General features: G+C 42.0%; 2 protein-coding genes across 2 annotated transcripts; both read right to left on the reverse strand.

Moving 5' to 3' along the window:
- Positions 1 to 8,085: 8,085 nt before the first annotated feature.
- On the reverse strand, positions 8,086 to 9,048 carry LOC109997058 (olfactory receptor 52E8-like). The gene has a single exon (XM_020651424.2). The coding sequence runs from the start codon at positions 9,046 to 9,048 to the stop codon at positions 8,095 to 8,097; it is 954 nt and encodes a 317-aa protein (XP_020507080.2). The 3' UTR covers positions 8,086 to 8,094.
- A 3,595-nt stretch (positions 9,049 to 12,643) lies between these two features.
- On the reverse strand, positions 12,644 to 14,591 carry LOC136182448 (olfactory receptor 52K1-like). Its single transcript, XM_065963291.1, has one exon. It carries the CDS (start codon positions 14,589 to 14,591, stop codon positions 13,638 to 13,640), a length of 954 nt encoding a protein of 317 aa, XP_065819363.1. The 3' UTR covers positions 12,644 to 13,637.
- Positions 14,592 to 23,961: the final 9,370 nt, after the last annotated feature.

The following is a 23,961-nucleotide window of genomic DNA, read 5'->3' on the forward strand; positions in this document are numbered from 1 at the left end:
ATTTAATCACAGAACAAGCTAAAGTTGTTGGTTCAGAGTACAACAAACACACATCCTGTTACCTGCTTTCTGTCCTCTTCTGGAGGTAGCGGAGTGTGCCACTTGGTCACGGGTGGGCTTTTAACAATGCTCATCCGAGATGCGTTGATATCATGTGATATAAGTGTGTAACTTGTTACCATGGCGTCCAAAGTATGTTCTTCCTCCAACACCTTCACAAAAGCAGAAAAGGTTGGTTGAGAATCAACAACACAGATTCTTGAAACAGCTGCAGCGCCCAAGTCCTTTAATGCAGCGGTTCTCAACTGGGGGGTTGGGACCTGAAAGCGGGTCGCGGAGCCGTTATCAGTGGGTTGCGAATTTGTGCCCGGAAAAACAACTATGTTGAAAAGTCAGTCAAGTTTGTTTTGTTCCATCTCTGTGTTCTGTCAGATGTTTCGTTCCATCTGAGGTCTGAACTGCCATATTTGTCTTTAAAGAGGACATATTATCTCCCTTTTCCACCTTTTCAAACAGTCTCCTGTGGTCTAAATGAAACATCTGTGCTGTGCTTTGGTCAAAATTTAACATGAATCAAGCACCAGAGGAGGTTTAAAACCCAGTATAAACCAGCTCTCTCAAAACGCTCCATTTTGGTGTGTGTGTCTCTTTAAATACAATGCCACAGGTGGGATGTGAACCCGGGCCGCCCGCTTGAGACGACAGCCTCCATACATGGGGCGCGAGCACTAACCACTGTGCCACCAGCGCCCCTCAAAATACTTCTCACACCATGTCTCATTCATCCATTCAAACCACATTCACACACTGGTGGCAGCGGCTGCTAAGTTAAGTGTCCATCAATATTGTCACATTCACATTCACACACCGCAGATGCGACAGCAGGAAAAACTTGGGCTTCAGTGTCCAGCCCAAGGAATCTTCATGTTACTGCAAGAGCCAGGGATTTAACCCCTGACCTTCTGGTCGAGACACGACTGACTCACAGCCACAGCCGGGTGAATAGTTAGTCTACCAAGTCTGTCTTTTGGGCAGAAAAGTTTCAATGTTTCAAACGACAGTTCTTCCCCACGAAATACATGGACAATGGGAAGAATAATCCAAACCTTGCCTGACTCCAGTGGAATGGTACGCCAAGTAAAGCTGCAGACCAAAACCAACGTCCTGGAGAGACCTATAAATAAACTGTGTCTGCTACAAGAACTTAGACTTAGACTTAGACTTAGACTTTCTTTATTGTCATTCAAACTTGTATTTTACAGTGCAGATAAGAACAAAATTTCGTTGCATTTGGCTCGTTGTAGTGCAGGATAAAAACAGCAGCATGTACTTACATATAAAAATTAAAAATAAGGTGCAGATATAAATAGATATAAAAAGAAAAACTATGAGTAAAAATACTATACAGATAAATATATTGCACGTTATATTGTGTTTTACAGTCCAGTGAGGTAGTCCTGTGTGGGGGTTTGAGGGGGAATGGAGGGATTATTTTTTCCTGTTCAAAAGTCTTATGGCCTGTGGGAAGAAGCTGTTACAGAACCTGGAAGTTCTGCTTCGGAGGCTGCGGAACCTCTTTCCAGAGTCCAGCAGCGAAAACAGTCCTTGGTGGGGGTGGGAGGTGTCTGCTGATTTTCTGAGCCCTGGTCAGACAGCGGATCTTTGCGATCTCCTGGATGGGAGGAAGTGGAGTCTTAATGATCTTTTCTGCCGTCCTCACCACTCTCTGCAGGGACTTCCAGTCGGAGGCACTGCAGGCTCCGGACCAGACAGAGATGCAGTTTGTTATGATGCTCTCTATAGTGCCTCTGTAAAAGGTGGTGAGAATAGGAGGAGGGAGGTGTGCTCTCTTCATCCGACGCAGAAAGTGCATGTGCTGCTGCGCTTTTTTCACAAGAGCGCCGGTGTGAAGGGACCAGGTCAGAGTGTCTGTTATCTGCACCCCCAGGAACTTTGTGCTGCTAACTCTCTCCACTGCTGTGCCATTGATGAGGAGTGGTGTGTGGCTGGGCTGGCGCCTCCTGAAGTCGACGATGATCTCTTTGGTTTTATCGACGTTCAGGGTCAGGTTGTTGGTTCTGCACCAGTCAACCAGATGTTTCACCTCCTCTCTGTAGTCCATGTCGTTGTTGTCACGGATGAGGCCCACTACTGTTGTGTCGTCTGCAAACTTCACGATGTGGTTAGTAGTGGACCCGGCGCAGCAGTCATGGGTCATCAGGGTGAACAGCAGTGGACTCAGAACGCAGCCCTGAGGGGAGCCGGTGCTCAGGGAGATGACACTGGAGGTGTTGTTGCCCACCCGCACAGACTGGGGTCTGTTTGTGAGGAAGTCAAGCAGCCAGTTACACAGGGGGGTGCTGAAACCAAGGGGGGCCAGTTTGCTCACCAGATGCTGCGGGATGATTGTATTGAACGCTGAGCTGAAGTCCAGAAACAACATCCGCACATGTGTGTCCTTCTCTTCCAGATGTTGTAAGCCCAGGTGGAGTGCAGAGGAGATGGCATCCTCTGTGGAGCGGTTTGGGCGGTAAGCAAACTGGTACGGGTCGAATGTGGGGGGATGTCTGGAGACAATGTGGTCCTTTACCAGCCTCTCAAAGCACTTCATCATGATGGGGGTTAGTGCTACAGGGCGGTAATCATTGAGCGAGGAGATTGTGGATTTTTTAGGCACTGGTATAATTGTAGCAGTCTTTAAACATGAAGGTACCACAGCCTGGATCAGCGAGGTGTTGAAGATGTCTGTGAGAACCCCAGCCAGCTGGTCAGCACATTCCTTAAGCACCCGTCCCGGTATGTCGTCAGGGCCCGCTGCTTTCCGGGTGTTCACTCTCCTCAGGGTTCTCCGGACATCAGCTGCGTCCAGGCTGATTGGCTGCTCATCGGAGTGAGGAATAGATTTCCTCGCTGGAGTGGTGTTGAGTGCCTCAAACCTTGCAAAGTAGTGGTTGAGGTCGTTGAGAAAGTTGATGTTGTTGTCACGAGGGGGAGGAGTAGCTTTATAGTCTGTGATGACTTGTATGCCCTGCCACATTCGTCTGGTGTTCGTGGGGTCCTCAAAGAAGTCCTGCACTTTCTGACTGTGAGCACGCTTTGCAACCTTTATGGCACGGTTCAGGTTGGCTCTGGCTGTTTTTAGTGCCACCATGTCGCTAGATTTAAAAGCGTCGTTCCGGGCTTTCAGCATTGCACGTACCTCACTAGTCATCCAGGGTTTCTCGTTGGCCCGTGTGGAGATGTTCTTGATCACACTAACATCCTCCATGCACTTCTGAATGTATGCAGACACAGACTCAGCATACTCCTCCACACACGTCTGGTGATTGTCCGTAGCACACCTTGAACATGTCCCAGTCCGTGCATTCAAAGCAGTCCTGTAATGCTTCCATAGCTCCCTCAGGCCAGGCCCTCACCTGCTTCACTGTGGGTTTTTTCCTGATCAGCAGGGGCTTGTATGCTGGAATTAGCATCACAGAGAGATGGTCTGAGGAGCCAAGGTGGGGGCGGGGTGCAGCCTTGAATGCCTTCTTGATGTTGCTGTAGGCCAGGTCCAGCGTGCTCCCACCCCTGGTTGCAAAATCCACATATTGATGGAAATGAGGAAAAACAGTTTTCATATTGGCCTGATTAAAGTCCCCTGCCACAATGAAAACTCCCTCTGGATGTGTAGATTGCAGTTCACTGATGGAGCGGTATAAAACATTCAGGGCTTCTCTGGTGTTTGCACTGGGAGGAATGTACACTGCTGTGAAGATCATAACAGTGAATTCCCTGGGTAAATAAAAAGGCCTGCATTTTATAGTCAGTAGTTCTACATCAGGAGAGCAGTGACTTGAGACTATCTCACCGTTGTTGCACCAGTTGTTGTTGGTGTATATGCAAACACCGCCACCTCGGGATTTACCAGTGAGAGAGCTGCTCCTATCCGACCGAAATAATGTTAGCCCCTCTATGCTAACTGCTAGGCTCCGCTGCTTCACAGGCCGCTGAATGTAGCCGGCGTAGTATTCCGAGGCAACGTAGAAGGTCCAGAGTAGTAGCTTCTACCGGACTGAAACTGTTTGATTTACCTAAAACTAAAATTGCCTGGCGGTCGTGTATTACTTTAGAGCAGGGGTGCCCAATACGAGGAGTTTTTTTTCACTATGTCATTTTCGAAGTGTGTTTGCCTCATCTGCCAGTCTACCATCGCAATACCGAAGAAGGGAAATGTGGAGCGGCATTTTCGGACTGCTCATAAAAACTACAACACCAACTTCCCGCCAAAAAGCGAGCTGAGAAAGAGAAAGGTGAAGGAACTAAAATGCCAGTTGTCCGGACAGCAGTCGTTTTTCTCACAGCCAACTTTAAAAGCCAAAGCCGCCACCGAGGCATCGTTCCGGGTGAGCCACTTAATCGTTAAGAACAAGAAGTCCTTCCAAGACGGAGAGATGGTAAAAGAGGCATTCGTTGAAGCAGCTGACTCATTGTTCTGAGACTTTAAAAACAAGGCAGAAATATTATCTTCGATCAAAGCTCTCCAGCTGTCAAGAAGTACAGTTACACGGCGCAGTGAAGCCATAGCCGAGGATTTGACGCAGCAACTTTGGAAGGACATCGCAGATTGCGAGTGCTTCTCACTGCAGTTGGACGAATCTACGGACGTGAGTGACACAGCCCAGTTGTGCATTTTTATTCGGATGGTGTTTACTGACATGACTGCAAAAGAGGAGCTGTTAACACTACTGCCCATGAAAGAACACACGCGAGGAGAGGATATATTTCAGTCTTTCAATAACTTTATCACGAAAACCCAGCTCCCAGTGTACAAATTGGTGTCCATCACCACGGATGGAGCACCCGCAATGGTTGGCCGTGTGAATGGATTTATTGCCAAGTGCAGGGAGGACGATGCTTTCCCGGACTTCCTGAATTACCACTGCATAATACACCAACAAGCGTTAAAATGCGCTAAAATGCTCAACATGAAAGAGATCATGGATGTGGCAATGAAGATCACCTGTTCTATTCGCGCCAGATCTCTTCAAAGACGGCTATTCCGTGTACATCTGGAGCAGGCTGACTGCGACCACTCTGAGTTGTTGCTACACACTGACGTGAGATGGCTTAGTCGAGGGAAATTCCTGCAAAGATTTCGAGAGCTCTGTCCGGAGATTAAGGAGTTTTTCCGTGTAGCTGGACATGCAGAATACAAGCAACTAAATGACGGTCAGTGGCTGTTAGACTTGGCATTTTTAACTGATCTGACAAACCTATTGAATGACCTTAATCTAGAGCTGCAGGGAAAAGACAAAACAGTGATTAATATGATCAGCTCAGTTAATGCATTCAAACGAAAGATGCAACATCTCTCCTCAAAGCTGCGGCGCCATGATTTGGCAAACGTCCAGAACCTGGCGTCAGAGCAGAACTTGACAGTGCACGCTACACAGAGCAGATTGACAAATGTCTGTCAGAGTTTGACAAACACTTTCAAGACTTTTTTTTGCTAGAGCCAGTCGCTACATTCATGTGCTATCCTTTTCGGGAAGATGCTGAGGTTGATTCACTCGCATCAAAAATTTCAACCCTGTTTCACTTGAACTCTTCTGGAGTGGAAGATGAGATTTTGACATTACAAGCAGACATTCAGCTGAAGTCCAGAGCTCATGGAGAGTTCTGGAACTTACTCACAGAGGAAAAGTACCCCAACATGAAGAAATGTGCTACCTCCTTGACTGCTTTATTCGGCTCCACTTATTTATGTGAGTCAGCCTTTTCCCACATGAAGATCATTAAGTCCAAGTACCGTTCCACTATAACTGATGGTCATTTGGAAGTGTGCTTGAGGCTGGCTGTCAGCAGCTACTGTCCGGACTATGCATCCCTGGCTGATTCCATTCAGTGCAAGTCATCAGAATAAGGTAATGACAAAAAATGTACATAGTTAATTGTGTTGTGTTGTGCAATATGGGCTCATGCTGTTATGCAAGGGACATCAACATACATTGTACATATAGAGAATTCTCAATATATTCATGAATAAATATGTTTAGCATTTTTGTAGTAGGTAGATCATTTTGACTTGGTCATTTTATAAGTAGCTAGCATGCTGAAAAAGTGTGACCACCCCTGCTTTAGAGTAACTACGCTGCAGGTTTACTGTGAAATTATCAGAACAGACTGGGTTATTTGCCATTATATCCCTGTTGCTATCACCGCCGCCTCGGGATTTACCAGTGAGAGAGCTGCTCCTATCCGACCGAAATAATGTTAGCCCCTCTATGCTAACTGCCTCATGTGGAACGGATGGTTTCAGCCACGTTTCTGTGAGAAATATGGCGCAGCAGTCTCTCATCTCCCGTTTTGCAGTTAAATCCAGCTTCAGGTAGTCCAGTTTGTTCTCCAGGGAGCGGACATTAGAAAGCAGGATGGAAGGAAGCGGCGTTCTGTGCGGGTTAGCTTTTAGCTTGGTTGTTGCCCCGCTCGGCATCCCCGTTTTTGCTTCCGGTCACACCGCTTCCGTCTCCTCCGCTGGTACGAGGCTCCGCTGCTTCACAGGCCACTGGATGTAGCCGGCGTAGTATTCCGAGGCTACGTAGAAGGTCCAGAGTAGTAGCTTCTACCGGACTGAAACTGTTTGATTTACCTAAAACTAAAATTGCCTGGCGGTCGTATATTACTTTACAGTAACTACGCTGCAGGTGTACTGTGAAATTATCAGAACTGACTGGGTTATTATCCATTATATTCCTGTTGCTATCACGAGCCACTGCAGCCGCAGCCGAGCAGGGCGCCGCCACAAAGCAGTGTGATCACAAAGACTACATGATGGACAACATAAATGGGACTGATGAATAAGACTTTAAAATAGTAATTGCAGTTAAATGGTGACTTATAACTCTTATTATTTGAATTAATTTGTTGAGTGCTTTAGTTTGATGACTCTTAGTATTGTAGTTGGTCATGGCTTAATCATCCTGCTTAATCATTAGGGGCCGGATATGTAAGAGCCACAAGATGACAACTTAAGTCAATTCAAACAACTTTACAAAATGCAAGTATTTACTTAGAAAGCAGGCCCAACAATGCACAGTGTCCAACATAAAAGCATATTGTCAGCTTGATGTGTTGCTCCACACAAACACAACTGAAGACTGTTACCGGCTCAGAAGAAAAAGCACCAAGTACCAACAGAGCAAGAATTACTGTGAAACCTCCAGGACCATGATGCTTATGACAGGTTTTTTCCATAATGATGGCAGTCAGTATAAGGGCTATAAGTTTATGTTATGTTGTCTTAAAGATTCAAGAACAAACTCACAAAACTCAAATATATTTACCATCAATGATAGTAAATCTTTGCTTTATTTATAATAAATAAGTCTCATCCTTCTGTCTCCTGGAGCTTTACCTTTACAATTTTAAACTTTACAGACGTGAAATCTTAACTCATGACAGCAGCACCGTCTTTACCTCTTCACCAACAATGTTACACTTTAAAAAAAACACTTGAAGCCATTACATGCAGACATTAGCTGAAGAAAGTTTTCATCGAACATACTCATATTTGATATTTGACGCCAAGCTTTGTCGTTATTTAAACTAAAAAATAGACATATCAAATGACTTAGAATAAAGATAATAATAACTGAAATGCACAATCCAGCAATTTATATACAGTGTGTCTGAAAAAGTCAATGCATCCATTACAGTAACATTTTTTTAATCTAACACAGAGGCCTAATGTATTAGAAACTTATTTATTTTTGGCTCATGCATATTTATCTAAAAGTAAAAGATAGTACAATTAATTTTAGTTAATGCAATTAATGTAAGCAAAGACCTGTATTATATCATTAGTGTAAAATAAACATTACACATTAATTATTAATATTTTACCAGCTGCATTTTTCCACCTTTTAAAAATCTAAATAACAGAGTTAACAGATAGCAAAGTGTCAGGAGGCCCAAAAGGTGAATTAGAAAACACATAGTTTGATCATATTCATTTCATTATAAGAATAACCTTTTTTTAAGGGGGGGGGGGGGGGGGGGGGGGCTTTGCAATGAAATCCGTGTCCGTATTCAAGCCGTGTCCGTATTCAAGCACTAACCAGAGTCTCTTATCTTTGAAAGCAGGCTCTTATGTCTGATAAAACGTTTCAGTATGTGAACTCTCACTGTTTGAGTACCGAGTCCATACAGCACGGGGTTGGCAACTGATGGGATGATGATAAAATACAAAGAGAGGAAGATCCTTGCATCTACAGCCACATGGTTCATGTTGAATCGAGTTTGGATGACTTCGAATAAGGATCCTATCGTGTAGTTTAGCAAAGAGACTATATGAGGGATGCACGTCTTAAGAGCACTGCCCCGAGATTCTCGCAGCAGTTTCCCACACACTCTTGCAATTTGCATGTAAGAGAAAACAATCATCACTACCTGAGGGACAATCAAAAACACAATCAGTACGAGTCCCACTATACTTATGTATGGCACACTTGAACATGAGTTTTTGACCACTTCCATGTTCACACAGTATAATTTCGGCACCACTTTTCCGCAGAAGCTCAGGTTTAAGGTCAGAGCGTAGAAACATGCAAACAGAATCAGCGGGTAAAGACTAGCTAATGCCACAAGCTTGCTTATCTTTGAATAAGACATGATGCTGTGGTAATGTAGAGGGTAACAGATGGCAACGTACCGGTCATATCCCATCACAGCTAATATAAAGAACTCAGCACATCCATATGTGTGCAGAAAGTAGACCTGAGCCAAACACCACTTCACGCTAGTCTCATGTGTGTCAGACATGAGCAGAGCCATGACTGCAGGTAACAGCGCGGTGGTGCCGTACATTTCATTGACAGATAACATACATGTGAACACATTCATGGGTTGGTGCAGCTCTTTGTTCTGATGTATGACGGTGATGAGCAGCGTATTCAGAGTGAGAATGATAAGATACAGCAAGAGGAATACAGTGAACAGCCCGTGTTTGTTGTTGTCCATGACAGCATAGGCAGTCATCGTGAATGTCAGCACGGTTCTGTTGTCCATATTTCACTTCATCTCTGTAAAAGAAAAGCATACATTTTATAATACAGGCTGGTGAAGCACTTTATGATTGGTACTGAAGCTACTCAAAGCTATTTCAATGATATCAAGTCAACAACGAAGAAATTAAAAGACGGATAACAAAGCGAGAACAAGAAGACAGATGGATAGAGAGCCATTAAAATCACAAAGCAGGGTTAAAATATTATACAGTGTGTAAGATTATGTCTAGAAAGGTCTTGAATTGTTAAAATATGATGAGATTAAGATTGGAAGAATAAATAGCTAGAAAGTACACTTATATAAAACAATTAAAGTTTGGACGGTCTAACATCAAATATCTAAAAAGGTAAAAGTGCATTGACCTTAAGTAGATGTTGTATCATGGTACCAGAGGTCATTACTCAACAATGAACACATTTAATCACAGAACAAGCTAAAGTTGTTGGTTCAGAGTACAACAAACACACATCCTGTTACCTGCTTTCTGTCCTCTTCTGGAGGTAGCGGAGTGTGCCACTTGGTCACGGGTGGGCTTTTAACAATGCTCATCCGAGATGCGTTGATATCATGTGATATAAGTGTGTAACTTGTTACCTTGGCGTCCAAAGTATGTTGTTCCTCCAACACCTTCACAAAAGCAGAAAAGTTTGGTTGAGAAACAACAACACAGATTCTGACACCTTAGCAAAGTGTAAAAGTAACACATAAAAATAAAATGTGATGCTTGAAACAGCTGCAGCGTGTGTGTTTATTTAAAAGTCCTTTAATGCAGCGGTTCTCAACTGGGGGGTTGGGACCTGAAAGTGGGTCGCGGAGCCGTTATCAGTGGGTTGCGAATTTGTGCCCGGAAAAACAACTACTGTATTTTCCGCACTATAAGGCGCACTTAAAAGCCTTTAATTTTCTCAAAAAACGACAGTGCGCCTTATAATCCGGAGCGCCTTATATATGGATCAATTGGTTAATTGGTTGATCCATACTGGTTGTACACGGCGCTCAGCGACACTGACTCGGATAATGACGAGAGGGAGCCGGGCATGTTGGATGCCGAACTCGCCCAACTGTTCAATTCGGACACTGAAGAAGAAGAATTCGAGGGATTCGTGGACGGGGAATGAACTGAAAAAGTGAGCTTTACGTGTTATACGTAACTGAACATTGTTGAGTTATGCACTAACGCAGGGGTGCCCAACCTTTTTTGAACCAAGATCTACTTTTAAAGTTACCAGTCTGCCGAGATCTACCAGTCCACATAGTGAGCCATAGCCTTTACCAACAGCCTACAAACGCATGTAATACTCACACACCAAACAGAAAATAATAAATGAGAGTTCTGTAAAAAATAATGCAGACTACAGACTACAGCAGGCTGCTGTGAGATGATTTTGCTTTTGTTAAATTAGCTGCAGACACGGTGAGAGTGAACGGAGTAAAGTCCAACCGACTGTTTGACCGGGTCACGTGTGTTCCCACCTCGGTCCGTACGGATCACGGATCAACTGTGTGCTGTAGCACTAAAAGTAAAAAGTAAAAAGGTTCGCGTGGTGGCTGGCGCTCCAGTGCAAGTGTGTGAGTGTGTGCGTGTGTGTGAGTGTGCGTGTGCGCTGTTTGTTGGTGTGTCTCGTCCCCCGCGATGCTCACAGTCATGACAGCAGAGAGGAGCAGAGAAAAGTAGCTGCAGCTTCATCAAATGCGCTTAATACTCGTAGCATAGTTTCTATATATGACTTTTTGGTAAAACATTTACCCCCCCCGGTTTTACCTGCACGTCATTGCGCATGCCTGCACTCTCTCTTGAGCGCGCTCTCTCTCTCTCTCTCTCTATCTCCGCCGCTCGCTCTCTCATGCACGCAGCAATTTCATGAATAAATGAAAAATTAAATACACACAGGTCGGAAGTATACTTGGGCTCCCAACACAGGTATCGTGTGTGGGAAACAGCGCAATGAGATGAAATTGAAATCACTTTTCTATTTTACAATTGTATTTTATATTGACAAAACATCTCGCGATCGACTGAGAATCAGTCAGCGATCTACCTGTCGATCGCGATCGACTGTTTGGGCACCCCTGCACTAACATTTGAATTAGCGGTATCAGACTGTGTTTCTTTTACGTGTTTACAACTGAACAAGGCTGGGAGATATTGTGAATATGCACATTAACGTTTGAACAATGTTGAGTTATTGTGAATGCACTACGTATAAAACTACGTTTTGAGAGTTAAGAGAAACGTCAAAGAAATAATTTATTATTTGGGGAAATCGTCTTATGTACTTTTGTTTTTGTAGTTTTATACGTTACGTTTTATACGTATTTATATTTATATATTCACAATATCTCCCAGCCTTGTTCAGTTGTAAACACGTTCTATTCTATGCGCCTTATAATCCGGTGCGCCCTATATATGAAAACAGTTCTAAAATAGGCCATTCATTGGAGGTGCGCCTTATAATCCGGTGCGCCTTATAGTGCGGAAAATACGGTATGTTGAAAAGTCAGTCAAGTTTGTTTTGTTCCATCTCTATGTTCTGTCAGATGTTTCGTTCCATCTGAGGTCTGAACTGCCATATTTGTCTTTAAAGAGGACATATTATCCCCCTTTTCCACCTTTTCAAACAGTCCCCTGTGGTCTAAATGAAACATCTGTGCTGTGCTTTGGTCAAAACTTAACATGAATCAAGCACCAGACGAGGTTTGCGACCCAGTATAAACCAGCTCTCTCAGAACGCTCCATTTTGGTGTGTATGTCTCTTCAAATACAATGCCACAGGTGGGCTGTGAACCCGGGACGCCCGCTTGATACGACAGCCTCCATACATGGGGCGCGCGCACTAGCCACTGCCCCACTAGCGCCCCTCAAAATACTTTTCACACCACGTCTCATTCATCCATTCAAACCACATTCACACACTGGTGGCAGCGGCTGCTAAGTTAAGTGTCCATCAATATTGTCACATTCACATTCACACACCGCAGATGCGACAGCAGGAAAAACTTGGGCTTCAGTGTCCAGCCCAAGGAATCTTCATGTTACTGCAAGAGCCAGGGATTTAACCCCTGACCTTCTGGTCGAGACACGACTGACTCACAGCCACAGCCGGGTGAATAGTTAGTCTACCAAGTCTGTCTTTTGGGCAGAAAAGTTTCAATGTTTCAAACGACAGTTCTTCCCCACGAAATACATGGACAATGGGAAGAATAATCCAAACCTTGCCTGACTCCAGTGGAATGGTACGCCAAGTAAAGCTGCAGACCAGAACCAACGTCCTGGAGAGACCTGTAAATAAACTGTGTCTGCTACAAGAAGCAGTGTGATCACAAAGACTACATGATGGACAACATAAATGGGACTGATGAATAAGACTTTAAAATAGTAATTGCAGTTAAATGGTGACTTATAACTCTTATTATTTGAATTAATTTGTTGAGTGCTTTAGTTTGATGACTCTTAGTATTGTAGCTGGTCATGGCTTAATCATCCTGCTTAATCATTAGGGGCCGGATATGTAAGAGCCACAAGATGACAACTTAAGTTAATTCAAACAACTTTACAAAATGCAAGTATTTACTTAGAAAGCAGGCCCAACAATGCACAGTGTCCAACATAAAAGCATATTGTCAGCTTGATGTGTTGCTCCACACAAACACAACTGAAGACTGTTACCGGCTCAGAAGAAAAAGCACCAAGTACCAACAGAGCAAGAATTAGTGTGAAACCTCCAGGACCATGATGCTTATGACAGGTTTTTTCCATAATGATGGCAGTCAGTATAAGGGCTATAAGTGCATGTTATGTTGTCTTAAAGATTCAAGAACAAACTCACAAAACTCAAATATATTTACCATCAATGATAGTAAATCTTTGCTTTATTTATAATAAATAAGTCTCATCCTTCTGTCTCCTGGAGCTTTACCTTTACAATTTTAAACTTTACAGATGTGAAATCTTAACTCATGACAGCAGCACCGTCTTTACCTCTTCACCAACAATGTTACACTTTAAAAAAAACACTTGAAGCCATTACATGCAGACATTAGCTGAAGAAAGTTTTCATTGAACATACACATATTTGATATTTGACGCCAAGCTTTGTCGTTATTTAAACTAAAAAATAGACATATCAAATGACTTAGAATAAAGATAATAATAACTGAAATGCACAATCCAGCAATTTATATACAGTGTGTCTGAAAAAGTCAATGCATCCATTACAGTAACATTTTTTTAATCCAACACAGAGGCCTAATGTATTAGAAACTTATTTATTTTTGGCTCATGCATATTTATCTAAAAGTAAAAGATAGTACAATTAATTTAAGTTAATGCAATTAATGTAAGCAAAGACCTGTATTGTATCAAATTAGTGTAAAATAAACATTACACATTAATTATTAATATTTTACCAGCTGCATTTTTCCACCTTTTAAAAATCTAAATAACAGAGTTAACAGATAGCAAAGTGTCAGGTGGCCCAAAAGGTGAATTAGAAAACACATAGTTTGATCATATTCATTTCATTATAAGAATAACCATTTTTTAAAGGGGGGGGGCTTTGCAATGAAATAGGTTCGTCCGTATTCAAGCTCTAACCAGAGTCTCTTATCTTTGAAGGCAGGCTCTTATGTCTGATAAAACGTTTCAGTGTATGAACTCTCACTGTTTGAGTACCGAGTCCATACAGCACGGGGTTGGCAACTGATGGGATGATGATAAAATACAAAGAGAGGACGATCCTTGCATCTACAGCCACATGGTTCATGTTGAATCGAGATTGGATGACTTCGAATAATATTCCTATGGTGTAGTTTAGCAAAGAGAATAAATGAGGGATGCATGTTTTAAGAGCACTGCCCCGAGATTCTCGCAGCAGTTTCCCACACACTCTTGCAATTTGCATGTAAGAGAAAACAATCATCACTAGCTGAGGGACAACAAAAAACACAGTCAGTACGAGTCCCACTATACTTATGTATGGCACACTTGAACATGAGTTTTTGACCACTTCCATGTTCACACAGTATAATTTCGGCACCACTTTTCCGCAGAAGCTCAGGTTTAAGGTCAGAGCGTAGAAACATGCACACAGAATCAGCGGGTAAAGACTAGCTAATGACACAAGCTTGCTTATCTTTGAATAAGACATGATGCTGTGGTAATGTAGAGGGTAACAGATGGCAACGTACCGGTCATATCCCATCACAGCTAATATAAAGAACTCAGCACATGCGTATGTTTGCAGAAAGTAGACCTGAGCCAAACACCACTTCACGCTAGTCTCATGTGTGTCAGACATGAGCAGAGCCATGACTGCAGGTAACAGCGCGGTGGTGCCGTACATTTCATTGACAGATAACATACATGTGAACACATTCATGGGTTGGTGCAGCTCTTTGTTCTGATGTATGACGGTGATGAGCAGCGTATTCAGAGTGAGAATGATAAGATACAGCAAGAGGAATACAGTGAACAGCCCGTGTTTGTTGTTTTCCATGACAGCATAGGCAGTCATCGTGAATGTCAGCACGGTTCTGTTGTCCATATTTCACTTCATCTCTGTAAAAGAAAAGCATACATTTTATAATACAGGCTGGTGAAGCACTTTATGATTGGTACTGAAGCTACTCAAAGCTATTTCAATGATATCAAGTCAACAACAAAGGAATTAAAAGACAGATAACAAAGCGAGAACAAGAAGACAGATGATAGAGAGCCATTAAAATCACAAAGCAGGGTTAAAATATTATACAGTGTGTAAGATTATGTCTAGAAAGGTCTTGAATTGTTAAAATATGATGAGATTAAGATTGGAAGAATAAATAGCTAGAAAGTACACTTATATAAAACAATTACAGTTTGGACGGTCTAACATCAAATATCTAAAAAGGTAAAAGTGCATTGACCTTAAGTAGATGTTGTATCATGGTACCAGAGGTCATTACTCAACAATAAACACATTTAATCACAGAACAAGCTAAAGTTGTTGGTTCAGAGTACAACAAACACACATCCTGTTACCTGCTTTCTGTCCTCTTCTGGAGGTAGCGGAGTGTGCCACTTGGTCACGGATGGGCTTTTAACAATGCTCATCCGAGATGCGTTGATATCATGTGATATAAGTGTGTAACTTCTTACCATGACGTCCAAAGTATGTTGTTCCTCCAACACCTTCACAAAAGCAGAAAAGTTTGGTTGAGAAACAACAACACAGATTCTGACACCTTAGCAAAGTGTAAAAGTAACACATAAAAATAAAATGTGATGCTTGAAACAGCTGCAGCGTGTGTGTGTTTATTTAAAAGTCCTTTAATGCAGCGGTTCTCAACTGGGGGGTTGGGACCTGAAAGTGGGTCGCGGAGCCGTTATCAGTGGGTTGCGAATTTGTGTCCGGAAAAACAACTATGTTGAAAAGTCAGTCAAGTTTGTTTTGTTCCATCTCTGTGTTCTGTCAGATGTTTCGTTCCATCTGAGGTCTGAACTGCCATATTTGTCTTTAAAGAGGACATATTATCTCCCTTTTCCACCTTTTCAAACAGTCCCCTGTGGTCTAAATGAAACATCTGTGCTGTGCTTTGGTCAAAATTTAACATGAATCAAGCACCAGAGGAGGTTTGCGACCCAGTATAAACCAGCTCTCTCAGAACGCTCTGTTTTGGTGTGTATGTCTCTTTAAATACAATGCCACAGGTGGGCTGTGAACCCGGGCCGCCCGCTTGATACGACAGCCTCCATACATGGGGCGCGAGCACTAACCACTGCTCCACCAGCACCCCTCAAAATACTTTTCACACCACGTCTCATTCATCCATTCAAACCACATTCACACACTGGTGGCAGCGGCTGCTAAGTTAAGTGTCCATCAGTATTGTCACATTCACATTCACACACCAACATTCACATTCACACACCAACATTCTACCAAGTCTTTCTTTTGGGCAGAAAAGTTTCAATGTTTCAAACCATGGTCAGTGAATTTGTTCTTCATTTTTTTTATGTCATTGTTCGCTATTTTTAGTTTCAGTCAGTGCTCCTTCAAAATCGGCCTTTCTGTTCTTCTGGCCTTAGTAAGGTTGTGCTGCCGCCTGTATTGGCCAGGACACTCTTGAATAAGGGATTTTTAATTTTAACAAGGAATTCCTTATACTGGGATAAGCCAGTCGTCCCTGTCCCGTCTGCAGCTGGTCCTGCAGTAAGGCTGCTGACAGGATCCAGGAAGAGGGAACATATCAGTCCTGTCCTAGCGTCCCTTCATTGGCTCCCAATACGATTCAGAATCAATTTTAAGATTGCACTGTTTGTAAGAGCCACAAGATGAGAATTTAACTTAATTTAAGATATGATGCATAATTTATAATTTCATGTTATTTCATGTGCATACCAGGGAAACAATGTTAAAAGATTTAAAAACAAACTTATGTTGGTTAATATCTTTATGCTCCCTCCCTGATAAAACTTGCATATTGGACCTTTAATTTGGTGAGTCATGTGCGCAGTTGATTGATGCTTTGAGCTGCGGAAGGCACGGGAGCATTTAGTTTTTCTACCGTGTGACGAACTGTAATTTGAATTTTATTTTTCTTTATTAAACGTTTTGAACTGGATTACATCTCCTGTCATTCGTGTCAGACTGAAGTTACTGTGCCTACAGCTCAGGAAGTGACTTTTTTGACGTCCAGAAGGAACGCCACTACATTAGTAGAAAAACTGCTCGGAGATGGAGCCAGCTGGATGTTAGCTGTTAGTTAGTTATATCATCAGTTTGTGCTCATGAAAAAGCAAAGCTAGCTGGATTGATTGAACGTGCTGCAGCTTTACAGGCAAAACAGGAGCTTGAACTAGAAGAAGCACGTATTAAAGCCAAACTGGAAAGGCTGGCTTTGGAGTCAGCGATTACAGAAAAAAGAGCTGAAGTGAGAGTACTGAAAGACTGTGAGAAATCTGAAGATGACATGAATAGCTAGTGCTTACATTGACAAAGCATTGTCATAGCCACAGATCAAGTCTGAAGACGGAAAAGCACTAAGCACTTATGCTGTATTTTTGACTGGCTGTTGTAAAACAATGGAAGATGTGGACTTTCTGGAGGAAATGGATAACCCTACAAACATGAGGATAGAAGAATCCAGTAGTTGCCATACAAAATGAAAGAAAAGTGGCGCAATGCAGCATTTGATATTAAGGAAAGGAGAGGACACAGAGCAATATTTGCAGATCTTGTTGTCTTCATTGACCATCAAGCAAAGATAGCTATGGATCCAATCTTTGGAGACCTCCAAGACAGTCGCACATCTGCAGTGGGGAAAAATCAAAGAAAAGGGAAAACCACTCAAAGGTGGAGTGAAAGGAAGCAGCTTTGCAACCAACGTATCAGTGGAGAGAAAAAGGCTGGATACAACAGCAAAGCAAGCTATCCCTGTTAAAGCAGCTAATGCCTTTGAAACACCTTGTCTTTTCTGTCAGAAGAATCACACATTGGAGTCTTGTTTCAAGTTTAAGGCACTGGTACACCAAGAGCGTGTTGAGTTCCTTGAGACAAAAGGGCTATGTTTTGGGTGTTTAACGCAAGGTCATCTAAGCAAGACCTGCAAGAAGAGAATGGTGTGCAGACAGTGCTCACTGAGACACCCCCACATCCTGCACAAGGAGAAAGAAGCAACCAAGACTACAACTGTGTTAACAAACGATGACAGCGCTATAACAGAAGAGGTTGCCGGTGCTCAAAAGTCTGTTGCACAAGAAGTAGTGGGCTGCACTGGGGCCGGAGAGTCAGAGTGTATGTTAGCTATTGTGCCAGTGAAAGTGAGAGCTGGTAAAGGTGGAAGGTACATCGAGACGTACGCCTTTATGGACCCCGGCAGTACAGCCACGTTCTGTACAGAGGCACTACGAAAGAAACTGAATGTGAAAGGGAAGCCTACTCAGATCTTGATAAGCATAATGGGCCAAAATAAACCTGGTGGACAGACGCTGTTAAGCAGTTACATGCTCTCACACTTGGCAGTGTGTGGATTGGAAGAAACAGAGTACATTCAGTTGTCAAAGGTCTTTATACACAGCAATATCCCTGTCCAGAAAGAGAACATCCCCAGTCAATCACATCTCCAAAAGTGTCCATATCTGAACGACATAAGCTTTCCTTACATTGATGCTGAAGTGGGACTTCTCATTGGAGCCAACAACGCAAAGGCTATGGAACCGTGGCACGTAGTCAATAGTCAAAACAATGGGCCCTATGCTGTAAAGACTATCCTGGGCTGGATGGTGTGTGGACCTGTAAAGAATGACAGAATGACAAGTTCCACGGATGAGACAACTCACTACAGCATCAACCGGATCTCAGTGATGGAAATCGAACAACTACTGATCCAGCAGTACAACACAGACTTTCCAGAGCGTCATTATGATGACAAGGAAGAGATGTCTCAGGAGGACAAACAGTTCATGCTGTCAGTTCAAAAGACTACAAGATTTGTGGATTTGTGAGACTCGAATTAACTGCAGCAGTTGTCGCAGTGAAGGTGGACAAGATGCTGCAGGTAGAAATGCAGCTCCCACTTCAGCAGTCTATATTCTGGACTGACAGTATGACTGTTCTCAGATACATCGACAGTGAGACTGCTCGCTTCAAAACTTTTGTGGCAAACAGGATTGCCCTCATACGAGAGGCCACCAAGTCAGAACAGTGGAGGTATGTCAGAACAACAGACAACCCTGTGGATCAGGCCACTAGAGGCATAAAAGTCAAGAGCTTGATGCAAGGTGAAACATGGATAAACGGACCACAGTTTCTATTGCAGCCAGCAAGTGAATGGCCACAAAGACCAAAAAAATTCAACTCAAGACCTGCAATATGATTCAGAAATCAAGACCATCACAGCAGACAGAATCACAGCTAAAGAAAAGTCTGACCCCATGAATCAATTGCTTCAGTACTTCTCAAGTTGGGACAGACTGAAGAGAGCAGTTTCATGGATTTTGCAAGTCAAGGAAACGTTGATCCACCTGAAAGGCAAAAGAAAAGAGTTCCAATGCTTCGTCAGTCAGTCAGAAATAGACCCAGCGAGACAGAGGGTACTTGTACAACAGCACAAGTAGAAATCTGCTGCGCAGAAGAAAACACTTACCTTGAAACAGTTGAGGGCGGCAGAGAGAGAGATCATTCAAGCTTGACCCCAATTTGCAAGATGGCATATTGAGAGTTGGAGGACGGCTGGAAAAATCTGCCATGCCAAAGGATGCAAAACATCCAGCAATCCTTTCGAAACACTCCAGAGCTGCTACTCTTATCTTGCGTGATGTTCATGAAAAGGTTGGTCACTGCGGGCGCAACTACATGTTGTCGCAATTAAGACAAAGATATTGGATTCCTCAAGCAAACTCAGCCATCAGGAAGCTTGTATCGGACTGCACAATCTGCAGAAGACTACGAGGCCGAGCTGGTCAACAGAAAATGGCAAATCTGCCAGAAGATCGTCTCCTACCAGACAACCACCACCTTTCACCAATGTAGGTGTCGATTTCTTTGGACCCTTTGATGTTAAACGGGGCCGGGGAACTGTCAAAAAGTATGGGGTACTGTTTACTTGTCTTACCATCAGAGCAGTACACATAGAGGTAACAGACAGTCTTGACACCAGTTCCTGCATCAACGCCTTGCGCCGTTTCATAAGCAGACGAGGACAGGTCACTGTCATGCACTCTGATAACAGCACAAATTTCGTCTGTGCAGAAAAGGTGTTGCGAGAAGCCATCGGAAACAATTGCATGTTGAAAAGGCTATGCAGAGGAAGAGAAGGTCCTTAGTAAGGGGGACTTGAGAGGTGGAAGAGAGTTGAAGAGTTGAGCAGTGGTATGTGTTGAATATGTTGATGTTAACCAATGTTGTGGTGTGAGAGGTGAGAGTTTGTGTAATGATTATGTTTTAGCGGAAGTTGACTGCAGCCGGGGTTTTGGGGTTGGTTTGAGAAAAAATAAAAGTGTATGAAAATGCAGTCACTTGTAAATTGTGTGTGTGTGTGTGTGTGTGTGTGTTTGTTTGTTTGTGTGTGTGTTGGGTGTGATTGGTGCACAGGCAGAGAGAGTTGATGGGTTGGATGTTGTGGGGGTAGTTATGAGTTGAGGTTGTTGATTATTGGGTTCCAGACAGATTCAAATTCGGCAGTTTGATTTCTGAGTGAGGCAGTTAGTTTTTCCATTGATATATATTCGGTGAGTAAGTTTTTCCAATGTGCAATGTTGATTTTTTTTCTCAACTTCCAGTTCATGAGGATAGTTTTCTTGGCGATGGTTAAGGCTATGAGAAGTATTTTGCTGGATGTGATATTTAAGTTGATGGTAGATATGTCTCCTAGTATTCAGAGTGTTGGTGAACATGTGGCAGCTCAAGAGTACAGAGAGGTGGTCAGTGATGTCATGCCAGAATTTTTTATTGGTGTACAGTCCCATGTGACGTGCAGGTATCCGTCTGTGGCGTTTTGTGTGCAGTGTGAGCATAATTTAGAATCAGTGAAGCCCATTTTAAACATCCTCTCACCCGTGTAGTGAACTCTGTGAATAATCTTGTATTGTATGAGTTGTAGGTTTGTATTGTTTGACATGGAGAATATGTTTCTGCAGATTTGGGTCCAGAAGTCGGCATTGGGGGCTATCTGGAGGTCAGTTTCCCGTTTTGTGAACGGTATGGATACTGTTTGGTCAGATTTCAGGATTATTTTGTAGATTTTAGATAATATTTTTTTCCTTGTTTTGATATTGATTATGTCTGTGGTTAGTGGTGGAAGTTCAAAGTTGGATGTGATAATATTGATTTTGCTTTTTATAGAGGAATGAATTTGATGATATTCTAAAAAGTGCTGTTCCCCAATGCCGAACTTCTGAATCAAATGAGGGAATGAGGCAAGAGTGTTGTTATGAAAAATGTGCTCGAGGTGTGTGATGCCTTTAGTTATCCATGCTGAGAGGTGGAGTGGTTTCTTGTTTATTGTAAAGTCCGGGTTGTTCCAGATGGGAGTTTGTTTGGTTTAAGAAATAGTGGCGTTAGTTATTTGGTGAAATTTCCACCAGGCTGTCAGAGTTGTTGCTATGGAAGGGATTTTAAAACAGGGGTGGCGTTTGATAGAGGGGCTAATGAAAGGAAGGTGTGAGATGTTGATTTCTATGCATAATGTTTTATAATAAATTGTCAGATTCAATGGGATTGGTCCATTTGTGAATGTATTGTAGTTGGTGGGTAATGAAGTAGTGGAAAAAGTTAGGTGCTTGTAGACTTCCTTGGGGTTTGGGGTTTTGTAGTGTTTCTAATTTAATTCTGGCTGTTTTGTTCTTCCAATAGAATTTTGAAGTGATGCAGTCAAGGGATTTGAACCAGGATTGTGGGGGCTTTGTTGGGATCATAGAGAAGAGGTAGTTCATTTTGGGTAATATGGTCATTTTTATTGTAGCAATTCTACCTATGAGTGATAGCGGTAGGGTCATCCAGCAGTGGAGTTCATCATCTATTGTTTTGAGAAGGGGGTTGAAGTTGAGACTAATTAACTCTGACAGCCTGGGGGAAATATTAATTCCTAAATAAGTGATGTTAGAGGTGCGCAGGGAGTTTGGTGATGTTTTCGCTGCCACATCCCAACTATTTGGACTGAGAGGGAGAATAGTTGATTTGGACCAGTTTATAGTGTAGTCTGAGATTTTTGAGAAAGTGTTTATGAGATTAATGGTTTCAGGTACGGATGATGATGATTTTTGTAGATAAAGGAGAATGTCGTCTGCATAAAGGCTGATTTTATGATGCATATTTTGTGTTTTGATTCCTGTGATGGTTTGTTTTTGGCGGCTGGCTGCAGCAAGTGGTTCAATAAAAATAGCGAATAGCGAAGGAGAGAGTGGGTATCCTTGTCTCGTGCCCCTGTGTAAAGTGAAACGGTTTGAAGTGATTCCATTGGTTGTGATTGTGGCCATAGGTGTTGTGTAAAGAACCCTCACCCAGTGAATAAAAAAATTTCCAAAACCACATTTTTAAAGTGGAGGCATATTAAAACAGTGTTCATGTTTGTGGGAAGTTTAGATGTTTGTTGGATTTCTGTTTTTAATCTGTTGAAAATGGGGGTTAGAATATTCCAGAAGGGAAGCCGTCAGGACCTGGAGCTTTGTTGTTTGGCATGAGTTTTAATGCATTATGGAATTCTGTTGTTGTGAATGGTTTATCAAGAGTAACTGCTTGGTCTTCCTCTAAATGTGGTTAATTAATATTTCAAGACATATTTTTATACGTTAGCATTTGAGTCCTCTGGCCCTGAATAGGCCGTTATTTCAGGTTCCAGTTGTCGCTTTCATCATTTTTTATTTTATTGTATTTTATGTTTCTTGTGGATTTTGTGACCTGTACATCCTTTTTTTAATGCTTTGTACAGCACTCTGTTTTTAAATGTGCTTTATAAATAAATGTGACTTGACTTTTTCCCGGGTAACCAAAAGTTACAAAAAGGCCTCCTTAAAATGCAAAGCTGACCAGTTGCCTTGTCAGACTACACAATCCTATGTACTATAGAGTAACCTTTCAGTCACTTAGGATATGTTTGGGTTCAGCATAAAATTGTACGCTTAAATACCCCAATATAAAGACCTACTTTATTACTGATTAGCTTCATGAATACAATCCAGCTGTATGATTGCCAAGGTGCCATTTTGTAAGTTAGTTCACAAAATCAATCCCTGTTTCTTTATTCTCCAGGCTTATAATGTCTGTTGTATTTCTGTGGTAAGGAAAGTGTGTGTAAATATATCAAATGCAAAGTGTATCTTTTCATAATTATATTATTCATATTGTTAGTTTTATGATAAAGCAACCAAATTTTAAGATTTATTGACAAAACAACTTTACAAAATGCAAGTATTTACTTAGAAAGCAGGCCCAACAATGCACAGTGTCCAACATAAAAGCATATTGTCAGCTTGATGTGTTGCTCCACACAAACACAACTGAAGACTGTTACCGGCTCAGAAGAAAAAGCACCAAGTACCAACAGAGCAAGAATTAGTGTGAACCCTCCAGGACCATGATGCTTATGACAGGTTTCTTCCATAATGATGGCAGTCAGTATAAGGGCTATAAGTGCATGTTATGTTGTCTTAAAGATTCAAGAACAAACTCACAAAACTCAAATATATTTACCATCAATGATAGTAAATCTTTGCTTTATTTATAATAAATAAGTCTCATCCTTCTGTCTCCTGGAGCTTTACCTTTACAATTTTAAACTTTACAGACGTCAAATCTTAACTCATGACAGCAGCACCGTCTTTACCTCTTCACCAACAATGTTACACTTTAAAAAAAACACTTGAAGCCATTACATGCAGACATTAGCTGAAGAAAGTTTTCATTGAACATACTCATATTTGATATTTGACGCCAAGCTTTAGTTATTCAAACTAAAAAATAGACATATCAAATGAATTAGAATAAAGATAATAATAAATGAAATGCACAATCCAGCAATTTATATACAGTGTGTCTGAAAAAGTCAATGCATCCATTACAGTAACATTTTGTTAATCTAACACAGAGGCCTAATGTATTAGAAACTTATTTATTTATTGGCTCATACATATTTATCTAAAAGTAAAGGATAGTACCATTCATTTCGGTTAATGCAATTAATGTAAGCAAAGACCTGTATTGTATCATATTAGTGTAAAATAAACATTACACATTAATTAATTATATTTTACCAGCTGCCTTTTTCCACCTTTTTTAAAAATCTAAATAACAGAGTTAACAGACAGCAAAGTGTCAGGTGGCCCAAAAGGTGAATGAGAAAACACATAGTTTGATCATATTCATTTCATTATAAGAATAACCTTTTTTTAAAGGGGGGGGTGCTTTGCAATGAAATAGGTTCGTCCGTATTCAAGCT

Source organism: Labrus bergylta, chromosome 14, assembly GCF_963930695.1.
Source record: "Labrus bergylta chromosome 14, fLabBer1.1, whole genome shotgun sequence".
Taxonomy (NCBI): domain Eukaryota; kingdom Metazoa; phylum Chordata; class Actinopteri; order Labriformes; family Labridae; genus Labrus; species Labrus bergylta.